At 41.6% G+C, this 20,540-nt stretch overlaps 1 protein-coding gene across 1 annotated transcript; it reads right to left on the reverse strand.

Moving 5' to 3' along the window:
* Positions 1-1,223: 1,223 nt before the first annotated feature.
* Positions 1,224-5,984, reverse strand: LOC144517282 (uncharacterized). The gene is made up of 2 exons (XM_078249314.1): positions 5,726-5,984; positions 1,224-4,257 (listed from the first exon to the last, which is right to left on the reverse strand). Exons 1-2 carry the CDS (start codon positions 5,904-5,906, stop codon positions 3,191-3,193), a joined length of 1,248 nt encoding a protein of 415 aa, XP_078105440.1. The 5' UTR covers positions 5,907-5,984; the 3' UTR covers positions 1,224-3,190.
* Positions 5,985-20,540: the final 14,556 nt, after the last annotated feature.

A 20,540-nucleotide genomic window follows, 5' to 3' on the forward strand; every position in this document is an offset into this window, starting at 1 on the left:
GATGCTAAAAACATTTGAGGAATAGTTTGGGGGGGGAAATAGGCTTTTTTTCCCCCACTTTGATACCACTTTCATATCTACAGTAGTGTAGTGAATATCAGAATCAGGTTTATTGCCAAAGTAAGTTACCCTTTGCCTTGGTGGCTGGTGCACACACAAACAAACAGACATATTAAACATTCATAGGAAATAAAAGAATAAATACAGCAACACATTTATACAAAATAGCTGTTTAACATAAGAAAAAGAAGGCTTAATGGATATGGTTATGAAGCTACAGCTGCCGGTTAGCCTACACCGCGTGTACACAGGAAGCGTAGCATTAGCAGCGTGCTAGCAGAGCAGCAGCATCAGTCGTCCATCGTGTCCACACAGGATGTGTTCAGGCACAATGGGGACCATCGCACATGGGGACCATATGCTGCACATGTGCAGTACACGTCACAACGGCACTTTTTTCAGAATACTGATTTATTTTTTATTTTTTATAAAATGTTAATGTATGTCTACTTTTAATTTGTCTCCATCTATCATGTGTCTGTTCTTTTTCTTTGTCTGACTCTCCCGTTTAAGAGTCATGCTACGTTTACACGTGGCCGGCTATTTTCATAAACGTATATTTCAACCTCTCCGTTTTAGCTGACGCTTTTTTAACCAAAGCGACTTACAATTGCTATATATGTCAGAGGTCGCACGCCTCTGGAGTAACTAGGGGTTAAGTGTCTTGCTCAGGGACACATTGATTGATGTATGGCAGTGAGATTCGAACCCAGGTCTCCCACACCAAAGGCACGTGTGATATCCACGGCGCCATCACCACCCACCAACATAACATCGTGCACAGTTACACGTTTACACGTACCCGTGTATATATATGCCGTCAAGAGCATGCCAAACCTGTAGGTGGCAGTGTAACGAGAAGCTCAAGCCCACGTTAGCCAATCAGAATCCCGAAAATAGCAACAGCAGCAACGAATCACTTCCTCTTTCTCGGCTGCCTAAACCTCCGTTTGTCTCAGTTTACATGCAAACGTGCAAACGAAGATTTCAAAAATCTCCACTCTGGCCGGAGTTTTTAGAAAGACTCGTTTTCAGAGGCGAATTCTCCGTTTGCGTGTAAACGAAGGGCACAAACAAGGGAAATGTCTCCGTTTTTCAAAATAACCATGTACGTGTAAAAACAGGGCCTCAGACTCTTGATGAAGGTGCGGAGGAACCGAAACTTTTAAATACGTATTTTTGTAAATAAACAGTGAAGCTATAGCAAGTGCAAGAAGTTGATATTTTCCAACGCACCTGCACAGAAGAATTTTTGGATGTGCGAGTTGTTTCTTCAAGACAAGCACTTTTATTAAAACCGTCTGTCGTCAAAGTAAAATTCACGGACAGGGTTCAATTGAATAAAAAAAAAGGCACCACTAAAAAAAGGAACATTTACATTTTAAAGTGCAGTTTTCTGCTGATATTTTCTTTCAACTTACACAAAATCTCTGAGTGTCTTTCCCGTTACGTCGCAGCCTTTCGCCATGTGTTTATTGCAGCAGTTGATATCGCGATGACGAGGAAAAAGCCTTATATTGTGCAGCCCTAGTTGAAACATTGTATTGGTAGCGAGAGCAACAAGTTAGCCGATTGCAGTCATGCACGTGTGTGTGATTAGGGATTAAAGGCTAGGAGACAGAGTTGTAGGTTTCACAAAGTCAAATTTAAGACTTTTTAAGACCATTATGAATGACATTTAAGACCTATATCATGGAAACAACGTCTGAAATAATTCCCCGATTTCCTCATTCACATTAAAAAGGGCCCTTTTTGCATGAGACTCCGAAAAAAAAGAAGCAGTAGGCTTCAAATTCGTTGTTAACAACTGGCTTTAACCTAGACCTAAATTCAGTTTTTTTTTTTTCTTTTCAAGCCAAGTATCGCTAAACTTGCTACGCCCCACAGCTGAAGAATAAAATCTGTTTCATGTCTGTGGTACAATCCCAAGGAGACTCGCGCCAATAACACGAAACGTCAAAAAGTACCAGCTTATCTACTGATGTTAGCTACCGACCGTTACCTTGAAACCATCCAGCAAATAGACGGTACCATAGGGTGATTTAACATTACCGCTCATTTTACACACAGTTTAACAAAACAAAATGCTGAGTGAACATTACTACATTTTTCATGTTGGTTTTGAGCGGTATGCACCCCCACTAACCTGGAAAACGGTTTTACCTAACGTTAGCTTCTTGTCTCATCTGGGGTATGATAAACAGTATATTCATCAAATTCAGTGTCCACAATGCTATTTTCCAATAAACTGTAGCTGTCATATTTCACGGGACCCGCATGAGTGCGGATTTCATGTCGCGGCTTTCGTCGCTGTTTGTCACTTTGCCTAAGATTGAGTGACAAATAGTTCTCGCCCTGTTGTTTATTTGGTTGGCATGACTTTGCGAGTGATGACATCCTGTCACTGTTCCAGTTGCTCACCCTAAAGCTTGTTTCACGGTTCTGCGCAGGCTCCACGCAGAGCTTTCGCCGTAGCCTACGTAAGTGGCCTGATGTTTATACATGTGCGCTGGTGTGCGCAACGAGAGATGCACGTCAGGCAACGGCGTAGGGTCCGGCGTAGACACAAAGGGGTCTGCGGGGGTACGCCGTCGATTCGACGCAGAAGCATAAAAAGGCCTTAAGGGGAGAGAGCGCGGATGACAGTTCGCTTAAGTTCTGCAGGGTCGTGTAATTACGACTTTATGACTTTTCATAAGCAGCTGAAGGAGCAGCGGTGCGCGGTGTACATAGCGGAAACCCTGTTGTGCGTCTGCCCTATTTCTCATACCGTGGCGGCAGAAATTTGACCGTGGCGGGCCGCCGCGGTAATATCAACATAGAGGAAACACTGTACATGGGATTATTTTTGGACTAGTGAAAGAAAGAATTACAACACCAGGGAATATTAAAAAAAAAAAAAAAAACGCATTCTAAAGCGCTGCGGGAGCATTTCAATGAGCATTAGAGGTGGCGTTACACGGCCGTAGGAAAATTAAGACCAGTTCAAAATTATTTAAAGGCATAAAAGCACAACACGTCAGTGAAGTTAAGACCTTTTAAGGCCTAACGTTTTTTGACTTTTTGAAGACCACGCGGAAACAACTGTAAATCACAAAGCATTAAAAAAAAAATAAAATCACTTGACAGTCTATGATTTCAGCTGAAGCACCTGCTCTACAGTTTCACCACTCTTCTTACCAGGACATTTGTGGTTTCTGAGGTGTGACAGCAAACTAAAATTCTTCTCACATGCAATGCAACTGAACGGTTTCTCCCCCGTGTGGATTCTCTTGTGTTTATTCAGATTCCCCTTCTCGCTGAATCTTTTACCACACAGTGAGCAAGTGAACGGTTTCTCTCCGGTGTGGACCCTCATGTGTCGCACCAGTGTCCCCCTTTCATTGTACCTTTTCTTACACACCGAGCAGCTGAAAGGCTTCTCTCCCGTATGTATTCTCATGTGCGCAGCTAACGTTCCACTCTGGGTGAAGTTCTTTCCGCAAACTAGGCAACGAAAAGGCTTCTCTCCTGTGTGTTTTCTCATGTGTATGTGCAAACTTCCCTTATGCCTGAACGTCTTGCCACACTCGGCACAGTCAAACGGACTCTCCCCTGTGTGGCACGTCATGTGCCTCTGCAGAGCCGTGTTGTGCTTAAATGTTTTGCTACACGCCGGGCATTTATAGTTTCCCCTCTGACTGTGAGCTCTCGGAGGAGACGCCGCTCCGTTGTCTTTCAGTGAGTCGGAGATTGGCTGAGGCTCAGTCATGTGCTTCCAGCCGTCGTCCAAGTCTTCAGTCTCAGTTTGAAAACACTGCGAAAGGAAAAACTGGCCGTCGCTTGCCGCTTTTAAAAGAACTGCTGCATCCAAGTCAAAGGCTGCTTCTGACGCGTCACAGTTGTGTACAGCGGCCCCGGCTCCTGTCTGCTGAGCTGAAGGGTCTGCCTGTCTGGGCTCCTCGGTTTGTCTTTGATGAAGCACTGAGGAGTGAGGTTTCTCTTCATCGTCTTCACTTTTTACAGACACTGCAGGGAACTGGAACTCTGGGATGTCAGCCCCCTCGGGCTCCTGAAGCCCCTGTCTGATCCAGACCTCCTCTGGTTCCTCTTTAATGCGCGGGGGGGGCTCCTCAGGGTCCGGACCGGGGCCCCACTCCTGCTGTTCAGGGGGAAACTTTGGATTGACGACCAGCGGCTGGATTTCCTGAGACACACCTGAGATACAAACATAAAGGACAACATGTTAATATGAAAGAAAAAAAAAAGACATTTAAGGAACTTAAACAGTGTTTTATCTAGGTTTGTGGAAGACTTAGGTGCGCCTACTTAGCGGGGGTTTACGCCAGAAACACACTGTACGCTGAAATGCCGTGAAGTGGAGCTATTGTCATTTCGGCGCCCATGTTATTTAATCTGTCCACAACGGCTGCCATCAGCCCGCACGCTGTAGCGATCGTTTGGCGTCTTCTCTATTTCTTCCGAGAGCGAATGTGTCAAGCCAGGAAAGTAACTGCGTACAGGAAGGCCACAGTGCAGCCGGATACTTTACAAAATAATCCAAATTTCTAAATGAAATACCGGGGTTTATGGTGATTTATGGCTGTCTTGACTTCTCAGCTAACAGCATAAACAGCGAACAGCCAGGTGCGCGATCAGGCACGGCTCTACGCTTCACGGCGCTTCAGCGTGCGGTGTGTTCCTGGCGTTCCTAGGGATCCTTCCTCAAGAAAATGTTACGTTTTTCAATAGAAAAAGAAAATGCAATTTCAATTTATTTTGGACTATTATTAATACCTCAGCTGTGTCTAAAAAGTAAGAAAAGTAGGAAAACAAATACTAATTTTGGATAAGGACTACACCTTTAACCATCTTAGTTGCTGGTGCTAATAGTCTTTGCCCTACTGGTAAGTGGTGACACAGTAACGTTATTGTTCAAAGACACAGGTCTGTATAATGTAATGCAATTAAATTGCCCTGTCATAAATCCTAATATTCATTGTGTAAAAGGGGAAAATTTGTGTTTTCCAGGGATAGTGAAGGCATGACCCGCCCTGCTCTGCCTCTGATTGGCTAGTACTCGTTGCCTTCGTTGGTTGTATTGGTTAGGTTAAGGCATGAGGACTCCCAGAGAATAGCCAATCAGAGGCAGAGTAAGGCAGAGTAGGGCGGGACAGGCCATTGCCATCCTAAGAAATGTAAATTCGCGAAAGCAGGTGTTGATTCAGCACTGTCAGGCTGTCGGGATTAAGACAGTTTCAATTATACTGTATAGTGTTTACTTTATGTTGTTATTTTAAAGTATCTAACGTTAACTTACTAGCTCACTGGTTTGTTTTTATTCAGAGTAGCTGCATTGAATTACACTATTGCGTTACACTGTACAGGGGTTTTTCGTGTCAGTTTCTCGGCAGAACGGTATAAAACATTAACTTTACCATTATCATACTATGATTGACACGTGTTAGCATTTCGCCTGTTGTGGTGTTGAGAGCAGCTTGTTTTGCGAGCTAGCGTTAAACTAACGTCAACAATGGTGGAGAGGGAGGGGCGGGGGTGAGGTTAACGTTTAACAGTTTTATACAGAAACTGAAACACAAAGTTAAACGTGTCCCTCCCTACTGACTATTGAGCGAGTTTAAAGGCGAGAGCTTAGCTATATCAAATAAAAGAGTGACAGACGGACCTGTTTGGTTGCTGAACATTATCTTGATGCCGCCGGACTGCTCAGCTCCCAGCAGCCTGCGCTGGCGATACATTTCCTCCTCGTACTCGGTTATGGTTCTTTCAAACATCTCGATTATATCTTCAACAGCCACAGTCAGGCGCTGGTTGACGTACGTTCTCAGTAACTGGAGTGTAGACATTTTGAGGGGACAGCTAACCGGAGAACAGGAAAGAAGTCGGAACGCTATTGACTGCTGCTGCTTCTTCCTTCTTCTAATTCTTCTTCCTCCTCTTCTCCGAGGTTTAGCGGCAGCTAGCATCCTTAGTGTTGCGTTACTGCCATCTTCTGGACTGAGTTAACTCCTACAGTGACAGTCTTTTTTATTTATTTTTTTCTCTTCCGTTTTATGTCATTGTAATATGATGGTTGTCTGTTGTCTGGTTAAGAACTGTTTTAGTATTGTTCTATGCCACTTTTGTTTGTAAAGAACTTAGATATTTCACATTTTGGAAGAAAAAAATATCTCCTACAGCCAAGGGTGTAACTTTGGTTTGAGAAGTTGTGGGGTCTGGGGGGACGGTGGGGGGTCCTCAGCCAAAAGAAATGTTTCTATTTCAATCCCATTTCCTGCATTTCTACATAAGTTTACTGACTATGATGATACAAAATCCAGAAAATAATAAAGTTGACCGTAAGGAAAAGTCTCTTTTCCCTTTTCACTAGCCTCTGTTCCAAAAAAACTGTTTTGTGTCTGCTTAATGCTTAATTTCAGTGTACTGTTTTTGTTTATTTGCTACTTTATCATTTGACATAGGCCTGTTTAGTGGGTTAATGGGTGCATAGTGTTTTTGCTGTGGTCCTGCCTGTGATTTAAGCTGCTCACCAGCTTAATCAATCTTTTTAATTTAAAATTTCCTTCGGGATGAATAAAGTATCTATCTATCTATCTATCTATCTATCTATCTATCTAGGGGGGGACATGCCTAAGGTGTAGAACAATAGGTAAGATGATATTGGGGTGCCTATTGTTGTGGGTTGTTGTTGGTAGCACTGTTCTATCCAAATGTAATGGTTTGTAATGTAATTTTCAGATACAGAGTGTAAATGTTCTTTCAGTTTGGCTCACCCTATAATCACCTGTGGAGGTGGTATAGGTTCCAATTAGATGAGGCTGAGAGGTTAAAAGGGCCTTCAGAAGAAGGGGAAGGGAGAAAGGACTTGGCTGCTTGCTGTGAGTTTGCCGTTTTTTTTTTTTTTTTTGCCTCAGTTTAAATTAATTTTTGTGTTTCTCGGGGTTCAGATTGTGCCCTTTGGAGTATGTTTTTTGTTGTTGTTGTTATTAAACAGCAGTTTTGAACGTATCAAGCTTCCTGTCAGCTTCTTAAAGATCCCATTTTAAAAGTTCCGGGCGCCCCACCAGTTCATCGGCCTTGGAATGGGGTGGAGGTTTGAAATTCTCCCAGAAAAAAAATAGTACTACACCTTTAAAATAGAGGCCGGTCACCTAGACTTTAAAACGAGACTCTTAAAATAATTTCAAACAAATTTAAACGTGAGGAAGACACAAACTGGATTTTGAAAAGTGTGTGTGTGTGTGTGTGTGTGCCTAAAGTGTGCAGTTTGTCCGATTTGTGTGTTCTCATTAGGAAGCTGACCAAAGATCTTCTGCCTTATCCACTTTACCACGGTCAGCCATAATCTTTAAATTTCTTCCATCATGTCTTCTCCCTGCTACATATTATCTGAACCTAACACGCAGCTCTACAGTTTCTGCTACCTGACAATGTTCAATAAGACCCGTTGGATATTTCTCTATGGAAAGCGTGCCCTATTCTTAATCTAGACATACAAACCATAATTCCCATGAAGTTGGGACGTTGTGTAAAATGTAAACAAAAACAGAATACAATGACTTGCAAATCCTTTTCAACCTATATTCAAATGAATACACTACAAAGACAAGATATTTAATGTTCAAACTTTTTTGCAAATATTCACTCATTTTGAATTTGATGCCTCCAACACTGTTGTGAGGTGAGGTGTGTTGTAGCTCAGAGGAACCAAGAAGCAGATAAATAATCACGCTAGCAGGAAGGTTTGCTGGGAAAAACGGGTAGACTTTAACTTTCAGTTAAAAACAAACTCAAAAGGTTCTGCTGCTGCTGCTCAAACAAATGAAAAAAAAAACTCACATTCTACACAAGATATAGGATAAGAGCCCGCCTCGCCAGTTCAAACTGGCCAGTCAGGTCACCAATCAGGTCAGCAACCAGGTGTGTTGCATCATCCAATAATTAACCTTCATCCAAACAAAAATACTTCATCTTTGTTAATTGATGTAGGAACTTAAAATAAAGAAACCTAATGAGAATAAATGTCTACCTTTATTAACAAAATAGTAAGTGAGGGAACAAAATAGCAAAGCAGTGAGGGAGCAGGTGCTTCCCCACAAACACGTTCCAAAAAAGCTGGCACAGAGGCATGTTTACCACTGTGTTACATCACTTTTTCTTTTAACAAAACTCAAAAAGCATTTGTGAACCAAGGACACTAATTGTTGAAGCTTTGTAGGTGGAATTCATTCCCATTCTTGCTTGATGTACGACTTCAGTTGCTCACCAGTCCGGGGTCTCTGTTGTCATATTTTGCGCTTCATACTGGCCACACATTTTCATGAGAGAAAGTCTAGACTGCAGGCAGGCCAGTCTAGTACCCGCACTCTTTCACTACAAAGCCACGCTGTTGTAACACATGCAGAATGTGGCTTGGCATTGTCTTGCTGAAATAAGCAGGGACGTTCCTGAAAAAGACGCTCCAAAACCTGTATGTACCTTTCAGCATTAATGGTGCCTTCACAGATGTGCAAGTTACCCATGCAATGGGCAATAACACAACCTGTACCATCACAGATGCTGGCTTTTGAACTTTGCACTGATAACAATCTGGATGGTCCTTTTCCTTTTGGCCCAGAGGACGTGACGTCCATGATTTCCAAAAACAATTTGAAATGTGGACTCGTCAGACCACAGCACACTTTTCCATTTTGCTTCAGTCAATTTCAGATGAGCTTGGGCCCAGAGAAGCCGGCAGCGTTTCTGGGCGTTGTTGATAAATGGCTTTCGCTTTGCATAGTAGAGTTTTAACTTGTAGATGTAGCGACGAACTGTGTTAACTGACAATGGTTTTCCGAAGTGTTCCTGAGCCCACGTGGTTATATCCTTTACATAATAATGATGGTTTTTAATGCAGTGTCGCCTGAGGGATTGAAGGTCACGGGCATTCAATGTTGGTTTTCAGCCTTTCCGCTTACTTGCAGAGATTTCTCCAGATTCTCTGAATCTTTTGATGATATCATGGACTGTAGATGATGAAATCCCTAAATTCCTTGCAATTGTACATTGAGAAACGTTCTTAAACTGTTGTACTATTTGCTCAAACAGTTCACAAAGTGGTGAACCTGGCCCCATCCTTGCTTGTGAACGACTGAGCCTTTTCGGGATGCTCCTTTAATACCCAATCATGACACTCGCCTGTTTCAAATTAACGTGTTCAACTGTGGAATGTTCCAAACAGATGTTTTTTGAGCATTCCCCAACTTTCCCAGTCTTTTGTTGCCCCTGTCCCAGCTTTTTTGGAACGTGTTGCAGGCATCAAATTCAAAATAAGTGAATATTTGCAAAAAAAGTTCCAGTTTGAACATTAAATATTTTGTCTTTGTAGTGTCTTCAATTGAATATAGGTTGGAAACGATTTGCAAACCATTGTGTTCTGTTTTTATTTACGTTTTACACAACGTCCCGACTTCATTGGAATTGGGGTTTGTAGATAGTTTATTTTCATTGTGCTCATTGTACAATGAAAATCTGTTCAGCAGCTCTTGACAATTGAATACATTTTTATTATTTATAAAAGTTATCTTACATAGTAAAACACAAGGGTTTAAAAAGTGACCTTTAAAACAGTGGTACTTCTGTTATCTCTTTTCTATATCCAGTACTCACTCTATATGTCTTCCCCTTATCTCCTGATCCCAGTGCGGATGTCACTCTTTATCGATTTCCTTCCGTGCAATGCTCTTTCCCTCTGATTTAGAGAGCCTAATACAGGTGTCTATATTTTCTTTTTGAACCGCTTGTTTGGCTAGTTCGTCCACTCTCTCATGACCCAGAATGCCAAAATTAAATGTGACCTTGTTTTATTCCTCTTGAACATACTGCTTTGTCCTGGCGATTACTGGATCCAGTCGTATTCATGTGCGTGCAGTAATGTCGCTCAACCCAGAGAGCAGAGAATGAGTCACTACAGACTAGAACTTTGATAGATGTTTGATATGTTCAATCTATTATAAAGACATCAAAATTGGTTACAACCGAATTCTCAATTAAAACATACTCTGTTACAGTTACAATTAAAAGTCCTGCATTCAAAATGGCTCCATTGAGATGGTTTTATTCCTGATAAATTACAGCCTAAGCATCATCTGAATGTTGTGTCAAGGTAGAGCTAGTCCCGCATAGCCAGACCTTCCTCCACAGCGCTGCGGAGGAGGGTCTGGCTAGTCCACACAGCAATCCGAGATGGGAGAAAAACGTGCTCTGGTTTATTGGCATTTCTTTAAACCAATCAACATCTTGGGCGGCGCTAATCGCTGGACGGAGCCACGGTGCTTCTTCAAAACAGCCTCGGTAAGGAATTTGTTTTGGAGGAACGTGTGTATGTTGCTATGTCCTGTAGCTAGGGGTATAAGGACATAAACATAAAACCAGGTGTAATTGGTATTTGAAAGGAAATTTATTTTGAATAAGGCACATTTAACAAAGGAGCTTACAAAAAGGAAAAATGGGCCGGTGGGTGCTGTGGAAATAAACAGAATATAACAAAAAGAGGTCCTCAAAAGGAAGACTATTTCTACACTTATAAGACAACAAGGTTAAACAAAAATCCTCTGTAACTAAAGTACTTTACAAAACACAATACTCACAGCACCCTTGAACCTAATGTGACTAAACAATCAACCTGTTAAATGCAAAGACGGAATCAGTTTCTAAAACTCAAGCCTCGGCCCACTTCCTCACTCTCATAAACATTTTCACAAATGAATCTGGTCTGGCAGCTGCCCTCAGCTGCAATCAATCAGGCCTTTTTAACTTGGAGGCAGCCTTCCTCAATTGGCTGGTCAGTGGTGGCATGCCGCACCAATCAGCTTCCTCCTCTGGGCGGGACTTCCTTTGACCGTCCAATCTGCAGCACGGGATGGCACAGCCTGCTTTGCATCTCACAAATCACTCAAATAAACACACACATTAAACACACACATGAGGATGCCATGGCAGCCGTAACACCGTTCAAAAGTTGTTTTAGTCGTGCCAGAGTAAACTCAGATTGGACAGATAGTCTAGCTAGCTGTCTGGATTTACCCTGCAGAGATCTGAGGAGCAGTTAACCATAGTCCTCATAGATCAGAGTTTAGAATTACAACACAAAGAAAGAGGAAGGTAAGGGACATCCGAAAAGAGTGACATCTGGCGGAATTTCCAGTAGAACGAGAGCAATCCCGGAAGTGGAATGTCGTGGATATAGACTCAGGTAGAGCTAATTTGAACAAGTGTATATTGTTGGGTACTTTTATCGATAACGACTTATATTTTATAAATTAATCATATGCTTGATGTGTAACATTTAGTTCTGAAAAGTAACTGGTAATTACAGCTGTCGGATAAATGGAGTGAAAAGTAGCCTACGACATGTCCCTGTGAATCTTAGTGAAGTAGAAGTGTAAAGTAGCATAAAATGGAAATACTCAAGTGAAATACAAGCACCTCAAATATGTGCTTAAGTACAGTACTTGAGTAAATGTACTTCCACAGCCGCACACAGGTGAAGTTGACCTGTAGGCTGCACTTCCTGATCTAAGATTCTTTTTCTAAATGACATGTGGCAACCAAGGAGCAGAGTCAGTTACCTTAATCAACAAAACACCTTAATCCTATTTATTAACCCAGTTTCTCTCAGTATAAGTTACTTCCCTGTTATAAGTCCAGGGTGGCACGGAGGTGCGACCCTAAAGGATAAACGGCGGCAGCTAGCGGATGGATGGATGGGTGTTATAAGTCCCTGCTCCAAGAATAAATAGTGTTTAAGACTGAATTCTTCCAATCCGTGCTTGGTTGTCTCTTCAGTGTTTCTCTCTCTCAAATAAGCTTTATTGGTATGACAGATCAGAATCCTGCATTGCAAATGCAGTACAGAAAGTGAAAATGATTAATATTGACAGATGAGCAGCAATAAATATACAATAATGTGCAAATAGCAACATTCATATTAAATACATTATAATAAAGGCCTTAAATAACAGTGGAGTCATTCCGTTGCCTCCACACTCGGGTGCCATGCATAAGTTGTGCACACTTGGTATCAAATCAACGCAGTTCACTGTTAGAAAAGTCCGTAGAAATATGGGCTAAAATAGCCCACTGTGTTAATATGAAGGAACTTTCTGTAAGGATTTTTCACAGATGTATTTCCGTATTTAGATTTTTTTGCATTAACAGAAATGTCCGTTAAAGGTACAGAGGATATACCTTAAATCTACAGAATATTCCGTTTTTGGATTAACGGAAAGTTGCGTAAACTAAACAGAAAAGGTGCTGGTAATTTTCTGCCAGGACATTATCTGTTTTTCTACAGATCTTTTTCTTACAGTGTTGCTGATAAAAGGCAAAAAATAAATCATTACGCTCCTCTCTTCCCACTCTCTCCTCATGTCTGAACAATAAGCAGCAGCAATGATCTTTGATATCTGATAGAATGTGTCAAACTCAAGGCCCGCGGGCCAAATCCGGCCACCGCAGATTTTGATCCGACCTGCATTTCAATTTAGGTTTAAGTTTTTGTTCCTTTTTTCCAATTTTTTTTTTTTTTTTTTTTCTCAACGTCTATTGTTGCTTTTCTTCTTCTTTTGCTTTTTTTTCATCCTTTTCCCACCTTTTATGCTTTTTTTCAGTGTTTTTGTTGCTTTTTTCTATGATGGCTAAGGAACTTATTTTTGGGGGCTTTATGAGGCTCAAACTCTAAGTGTGAAAGCTATTTGAGACATGCAATAATACAGTCAAAATATTTGACTTTTTCTCTTAAATAAAAGCATGTCAATAAACTTTACATGTCTGGCCCTTGATGTTTACTCTCATTTTCCAGTGTGGCCCTGTGAAGTAGAGTTTGACAACCCTGCTATAGAGTACAGCGTTGCTTTGGACACAGACCCTTGTTGCTGTTGCCTCCCTGTCTGTCTATTACAACACTGTTTTTGTCCATTATTTTGCTGGCACTCAGTTAACAACTTCCCAGTGCGCTGTGGACAAATTATACCAATTTCTTCTTGACAGGGACCAGAGCATGCTGAAGTTTAAACGCGTTAGCTGGAAGGAGACGGTTGAATGTAATATCTGATTCCTTGGCAGTGGTGATACAGTGAGCAACAAATATCGCCACGGTAATGGACTGCAAAAACAATCCCATCGCAGGGGTGTCATGCTCAACCCTGAAGAGCGACACTATACATCATCATTCCAACACTGCCATTATCTATAGCTTCGAATTATTTGATGCTGATAGCAACATCACAGAGAGAGATAGCGGCAGATTGGTTCCATCAGATAGCATTCATCCCAGAGACTCTCCCTGCACTCTGCAGACACACACATACTGAAGGATAACGGCCAACAGTGTCACTGGGAAAATAGGAAGTGTTGGGTTATTAAGATGGTAAGTGCTGATATGAGACAGGACATATGTCAGGCGGGTGTGTGTGTGTGTGTGTGTGTGTGTGTGTGTGTGTGTGTGCGTGTGTGTAGTCCTGCTTGAGTTTGCACCTCACTGGACTTGAAGATTTCTACTCTCCATTACTTACTGTCCAGAGGATATGCAACATCTGGTTGTCTGCCCTCCTTTGCATGAAGACAAGATGACTACTTGTATCCATAATATTTGAACAGTGTATTACACAGAGGGGTTGTGACACCTCATAATGAACATGTCGGCAAAATTATTGTCATGCTACGAGGGGCCATGCAAGCCATATTTTATTCTAGGTCTGTCACATATATATACATTAACTTGCAAATAAATTTATTTTCCATTTCATAGTACAATGATACTAATAATAATAATTATTATTCATAGAACACTTTTTTAAAACCCAATTTACAAATAAAAGTGCCTTGCAGCAAATTAAAATAAACAAATTATAAGCATTCTGTGTGTATGATAGGAGCAGAGAGCAGATTAGAGCAGATAAAAAACAATTCTAGTAATGTAAAATAAAAATATATGAATATCTAATAAATAAATAAAAGACATTTCCCTTCAAATTAAAAAATAACTTCATAATCTATAAAATAAATCAGAATAAGCCCTCCAGTAAGCGTATGCTATTTATTTATTTTTTAAGATTATTTCTTGGGGGCTTTTCTTTATTAGACACAAACACCGCAAGTAATCCACAGAGCCCGGAGCACATTAATCAAAAGCATTTACAGTAAGCACTCTGAATCAGCAGGGGGAGGTGCGTAGAAACAGCTCTTTCACCAGGGGCTGAAACACCAACCTTGAGAGCCACTGAACTAGAGGTCGCCTCAGGACCCTGACTGCAAACGCTCTTTCCCTCTTGACCCTCTCGTTTGAAGCCAGGCCTCTGGAACAGATACAAGGTCACTGCACAGCCCGAGGATCTCAACCTACATGCAATCGTCAGAGATCATAACTATAGCTAGGAGCAAGAACATGAATAGCCTTTAAATAACAGTAAGAATTCTAAAACAAGAATTGATACTCGTGTCAGAAGTCTTAGTGTAAATTTTGGAGAAAAAAATAAAAAAACTTCTCAGGTGACGGCAAGTCATGGCCTGGGGAAGAGCAATGTGTAGGAGGATCCCACCATCAGTGTCTTTGGATTTAAAAGCGCTGGAAAATATAGCCCTGGGGCTCTTAGCTGACTGTTGTATAAGCCCCGAGCGACCTTTCGCATGGCGCACATACCGTGTGTGTGTGTGTTGGTGTGTGTGTGTGTGTGTCCGTCCGTCCATTGTCTTTCAAATATCTCGAGAACCGTTCATCCGATCCGCTTCACACTTGGCTTTCTGGCTACACAATGAACTTGGGCTTTGGAATTTGGAGCGGTTTGGACAGTGTTGGATGATATTGGATATCAATAAACTGTGAATAAAACTAAGCAATCGCACAATAAAGGTTGAGGGGAAAAAAATAAAATGCTGGCATAACGCTGGCTTCACTTCTTTCCGGATTGAAAATAAAACTCAATTCTCCTATCTAAGCTAGCTAAAAAAAAATAAATAGAGGGCTCTGAGAGGGCCTGTTAGCCTCTCTCAACAGTCACTGCACTTCCTCTCCAGTAAATCCCAACATGTCCAAAAAAAAAGTTCTCGCAGCATTAACAATTATTTCTATTCTCTCAGATTTCCTTTCTGCCTCGGCAGCACAGTTAATCACAGTGGCCAGATATGCTAAAAACCTAACTTTGTGTCTGTGAAACACATCCAACAATGATGAATCCACTTCTTTTAACATCACCTAGATTGACATCGCCAAGTTCCTTCTTAATCCAACTCGCGACTTCATGTTTGTCCGACAGAACTCCAAATATGTCCTTGCCTCCAGCCAAGTGGATATCTCTTACATTCTCACTATCATTTCTTCTTCTCATTCTTCTCTCATATTTTTTCCCACTGCTTCTTTTAAACCCCTACCTGCATCTTTCTCCCTTCCATGATCATCAATCCATCTAGATTTATCTTCATGGTCTCAAGGAATCTTTAATGTGCCACTTTGAGACTCATTGTGGAGATCGTCCCACCGCTGCCAATTGTATTATGTTCCTGCTGCAGTAACTCCAAGAGCCTCCAATTAACATGAATTCAATTTTAATTATCGTGTGAAATCATAACAGAAGTTATCTCAGGACACTTTACAGATGGAGTAGGTCTAGACCAATAATTTACAGAGACTCAACTATTCCCCCCAAGAGCACACATTTGGTAAAAGAGAGAGAGAGAGAGAGAAGAGAGAGGCAGAAACCTGGCGGGTGGCCATCTGCCTTGTTTGGGGGGTGGGTATATGTATATACACACACACACTCCACTACATTAATCTGACAGCTTTAGTTACTGTACAAATTAAGAGTTGTGCACACGAAACATGTGGGCTGGTTTATAAAATACCATGTTTTTATTATAAATTAAACTATACCCAACAATATAACGGCCTAAAAGTCCGGCTGAAATGATTACACCAACAAACACACAACTGTTTGGATCGTTTCCACTTTCTAAAATGTGAGGATTTCTCTGCATTGAGTACTCTTTACGTTTAATAGTTTAAGTACATTTTCCTGATGGTACTTACAGACTTTAACTTAAGTAACATTTTCAATGCAGGACTTTTACTTGTGACAGAGTACACAAACACACACACACACACACACACACACACACACACACACACACACACACACACACACACACACACCATGGCCAATATATGAGTTAATTCATTTATTCATTAGATTGTTTGTAGATTTCTCATTACAACCCTACCTCTTACTGTATGCAATGGTTTTGTCTAATATGTGTATGGGAAAACATAATTGCAGTGCAGATTATGTTCACTAACAATTTTTATTATATATTTGTTTAGTATTAGTCCTAAGGATGTGGTTAAACATAGAGACAGCAGGTCTTTGACGATGGAGACCGACGTTTACAAAATCCTGCATGTGGTTCGGTTGAGATCACACACATTTGGACTGGGTTATGGAAAGATCATGGTTAACAAGTCATCGCATCATGTCACATTTTTTCAATATTGACCCAGGAGGACTATCCTACCCTAACTCTAACCCGGTACTGTGAATTGCCTATACATAACCTTAACAGTTGTGTTAATCATCATCAGTTTAGTTGTGACAAATCATATCGTAGACATAATACAAAATCAAAAACTAAATCTGGGTGATGTAGTTGTTGTCGCAAATACATAGTATATGCAACACCTGTTATATATAACTCTTGCAAACTTCATGTAGTAGTATACAAACGTTCATTGACTCACCTATTTACATGCACTGACGTGTGACAGGCCAACAAAGGTACTGTAGTGCATTATATCTTTCAGTGTTGTAATGTACAAATACTTCGTCACCGTACTTAAGTAGATTTTTTTTACGTATCTGTACACTACTTCCTTATTTATTTTTCTGGAAACTTTTGCTTTTACTCCACTACATTTCCTAAATAAAATGTATACTTTCACTCCCATACATTTCCCCTAAGCATCTGCGTTACTCGTTACTACAAAATAACATCAGAAGAAAATTGTTAGGCTGCAAAAAGGCAGTTTGGCGAATCATTGCTCTTAGATTGCAAGTTAATGCACGCTCCATTCCAGTTGGTGATGTAATGCCCGTTTGTTGCCAAGCGCCAAAACTAAAGAAGATGAGGAGGAAGCATAATAATGGATCGCATCATGGAAACACCTGCTGCAGGCTCTGCCGTCAAGGTAACAGGCGATGACCCTAGGTGACTAAAAGGTGACTTGAACTTTTACCAAAGTCATTTTCTGGTAAGATACTGGTACTTTTACGCAAGTATTGCTTTAAAGTACTTTATACAAGAGTGATATTTTCTGATGAGCTTATGACATGCCCATGATAATCACTAGTAGAGATTTCTTTTCCAGTGTTTTAGTGATGACCTTTGTCCAGAAGGGGGCAGTGTCGCTCCATGTCACACAGCCACTCGGAGAGACGGAGGCCGAGACTTGAAGACAGCAGGCAGGGAATGCTGTGAGCCTGTTCATACTCAGTCATTCATGATGGTCAGATATGGTTCATGTGCCACGTTGAAAAGTATACAGTTATTCTTTGGATGTTTGTGTTGTCGTCCTGCACTGCAGTTAGCTCAGAGGCTGTGTGTGTGTGTGTGTGTGTGTGTGTGTGTGTGTGTGTGTGTGTGTGTGTGTGTGTGTGTGTGTGTGTCCGGATGAGATGCAAATTTATGTTCCATGAATTGTTTTGTCTTTTGTTCGGTATTTATGGAATGGACCACCGGAGGAAAATAGGGGAGGGTCATGTATTTTTCTTTCTTTGTATTCATGAAAACAGCAAAATTTCAAAGTGGCTTGTTTGGTGCATATTTAGCCATGTAGTGCCATGGTGCCATGTAGCTCCATGTAGCTCTCAGTCTCGGCCCCCCATCGCTAGCAGATGGGTCTAACCCAACAAAAATAGCACCGCGGACCGCTAGCTGGAAGCACAAAAAGGCTGTTTTATGCTTCTGCGCTGAATCGACGGCGTACCCCCGCAGACCCTTCTGCGTCTACGCGGGACCCTACGCCGTAGCCTGACGTGCACCTCTCAAAAAATGTAACTACACGTGCGTCGCTGCGACGTGCTTCGCTGCGACGTGCTTCGCTGCGACGCACGTCGCTCGGCCGTGGCTTGCTAACGTTGCATTTCCCCCGACTCATTTACTGGTTCTCCTTCTCCATAAACAACATGAAATCAAGGAGAGGGTTACAGATTTCCCACCGTGGTGAGAAAAACACAGGGGAGACACTTTGTTTCTCTCACTATGCCTCTAGAGTCTGTACTCGCTCCGAAGCTAATCGCCATCACTCTCTCACTTCTCCCTCGCTCTATCACCCACTCCCTACACACACACACACACGCTGGCTCGACGCACACACCAGCGCACAAGTATAAACATCAAGCCACTTACGTAGGCTACGGCGAAAGCTCTGTGTGGAGCCTCCATAACAGTAACAGGCTTAAGAGATTCATTCCAGACCCTGTCGGGTGAGGAAACATAAATGTATAATTTGTGCTGATCCTTCCAGCCTTAGCCTTTTATGAAAAGATAAGTCAAACATACTGTATGAGTTTGTGATGGATAAATCGAAAAACTTCCGAATTGATGCCCTGCTTGCTGATGAGACCAACAGTGTGAGCCGAGACCTCTCCCCTGGTCTGAGCAGTGACAGCCCAGCAGGCAGCCCGTTATCCTGCTGCTGCGTGGACACCCTGTCTCCGCAGGCAACAACTTCAAGGAATAATCCACAAACCGGGTGTCCTAAATCTCCCGCATCCAGGTCTCGCTTCAATTCCAATCATGCCCCTATGTACCCATTATCCGTGTTGGGTGGACAGCACCCCGCGTTTGCATACATCGGTTTCAGACCTACCCAGAGCGCCTAAAGGCAGTTGCCATGGCGGGATCTCTGCCCCTGGAGCACTGGATCCGCGCCGGTATCATGATGCCACGACTACCAGATTACAGCAGTAAGTAGGCCTATATGATGAAATAAAATGATTTTATAGGCCGAAAATATCCAGACTTTAAAACACAAGAGAATTAGTACATACATATTGTTTATCCTGACCAAATTTCATTTTCCAAACACGGGCACACATCTGTCACTCAAGAACCGTTTTCCATTATCAGTTTTTACAGTTTTTAATGAGCTCTGAAGAACCGCTGAGGTGTTGTAAACTCATTGAACACACTGACTGTGAATAAAACTGCAGTTCATTTTTGACTTATAGTGAGTAAATTAACTGAAATGGCCACCATCTTGGTGGAGTGTGATGTGTAAGATGAGAAAGCAGTCATGTATGTCATGGTTGTAAAAAAACAGTGGCTATCTGTACATCGTTGCCAAGCGCAAACCAGTACAGAAGGCATCAATACATTGTTGGCGAGGCTCATGCCTCTTTTCCCAATCATTTTGGAGGGTCATAGAAAAATGTATTCCTGGCGAAGGGAGGGTCAAGTCTATTTTGACTAAAGATCCCAAAACTCCTCCGGTAGCCCCTTAAATAAAAAACGAGCAGTCCCTTATTGCTTTCCAACTGTTCGTTCATTAAAAAATGTAACTTCGTGGATTTACTTTTCCCAGATACACATGTCTAAGTTGAGTGAAAATGAAATGGAAATGTTTATAAGGAAGACATAGTGATCTAAGTGCAACCAACATTAATGGAAATAATTCATACAATATAAGTAGTCTATATCTACAGGATTGCTCCGGTGCCGCCGGAAATTCCGCTGGATGTCCCTCATTTTTACATGTTTACTGTATGTGTAATTTCTTCAACAAACAGTAATGTGTGTTTTTTTTCAATGCAAAATAGGCAGTATAAACGTGAATTTGTAGTTGATAAATTTAAGCAGGAACATACCATGAAAGCAAACCGACCTTCTTTCATGAGAGGGGGAACAAAGCCTCTGCTCTGACATGTTCACCCATTTCCATTCAGGAAGCAATCTCTCCCAGGAACGGATCCAATCTGTGACCGCTCCAGCAAAAAGGTCACTGAATTGAAATGAGGTTAAAAAATATGAAGTTCCCTTGAAGTACTTCGAAGAACTGAGTGGTTGTTTGAGACTGCCATGTTTTTTTTGTATTCTTCTTACATGGCAGAGCTGAGCGGGGTCAATACTTTTTTAGCTGGAGAGCTGGAATCAATGACACCGAAGAAACTCTCCCTTTTGATTTTTGATGGCATTTGGCTGTTAGTGTTGGACTTCGAGAGAGTCATTTCCAGAATGTTAAGTAAGCCAGGGGTTATAGTATATTATTTCATTGATCTCATGGTTTAAGGATGTGAATGTGTATACGTACATGGATATTGTTGCATGTAAGTATGTTTTCTTCATCATGCATTAATTAGTCTAGATCGACGATAGTTCATCTCCTGGACAATCGCTGCGGCCGGATGTCCCTCGCCTTGCAAAACTCGAACTCAAACTTCGAGCTAGCAAGC

The sequence above is a fragment of the Sander vitreus genome, chromosome 4 (genome assembly GCF_031162955.1).
Source record: "Sander vitreus isolate 19-12246 chromosome 4, sanVit1, whole genome shotgun sequence".
Taxonomy (NCBI): Eukaryota; Metazoa; Chordata; class Actinopteri; order Perciformes; family Percidae; genus Sander; species Sander vitreus.

Bases quoted from the DNA above. Each gene is read 5' to 3' on its own strand.
- LOC144517282 (XM_078249314.1), bottom strand. From the start codon at position 5,906: ATGTCTACACTCCAGTTACTGAGAACGTACGTCAACCAGCGCCTGACT. The intron at 4,258-5,725 runs GTCCGTCTGTCA...TTTGTATCTCAG, and splicing joins AATGTTCAGCAACCAAACAG to GTGTGTCTCAGGAAATCCAG.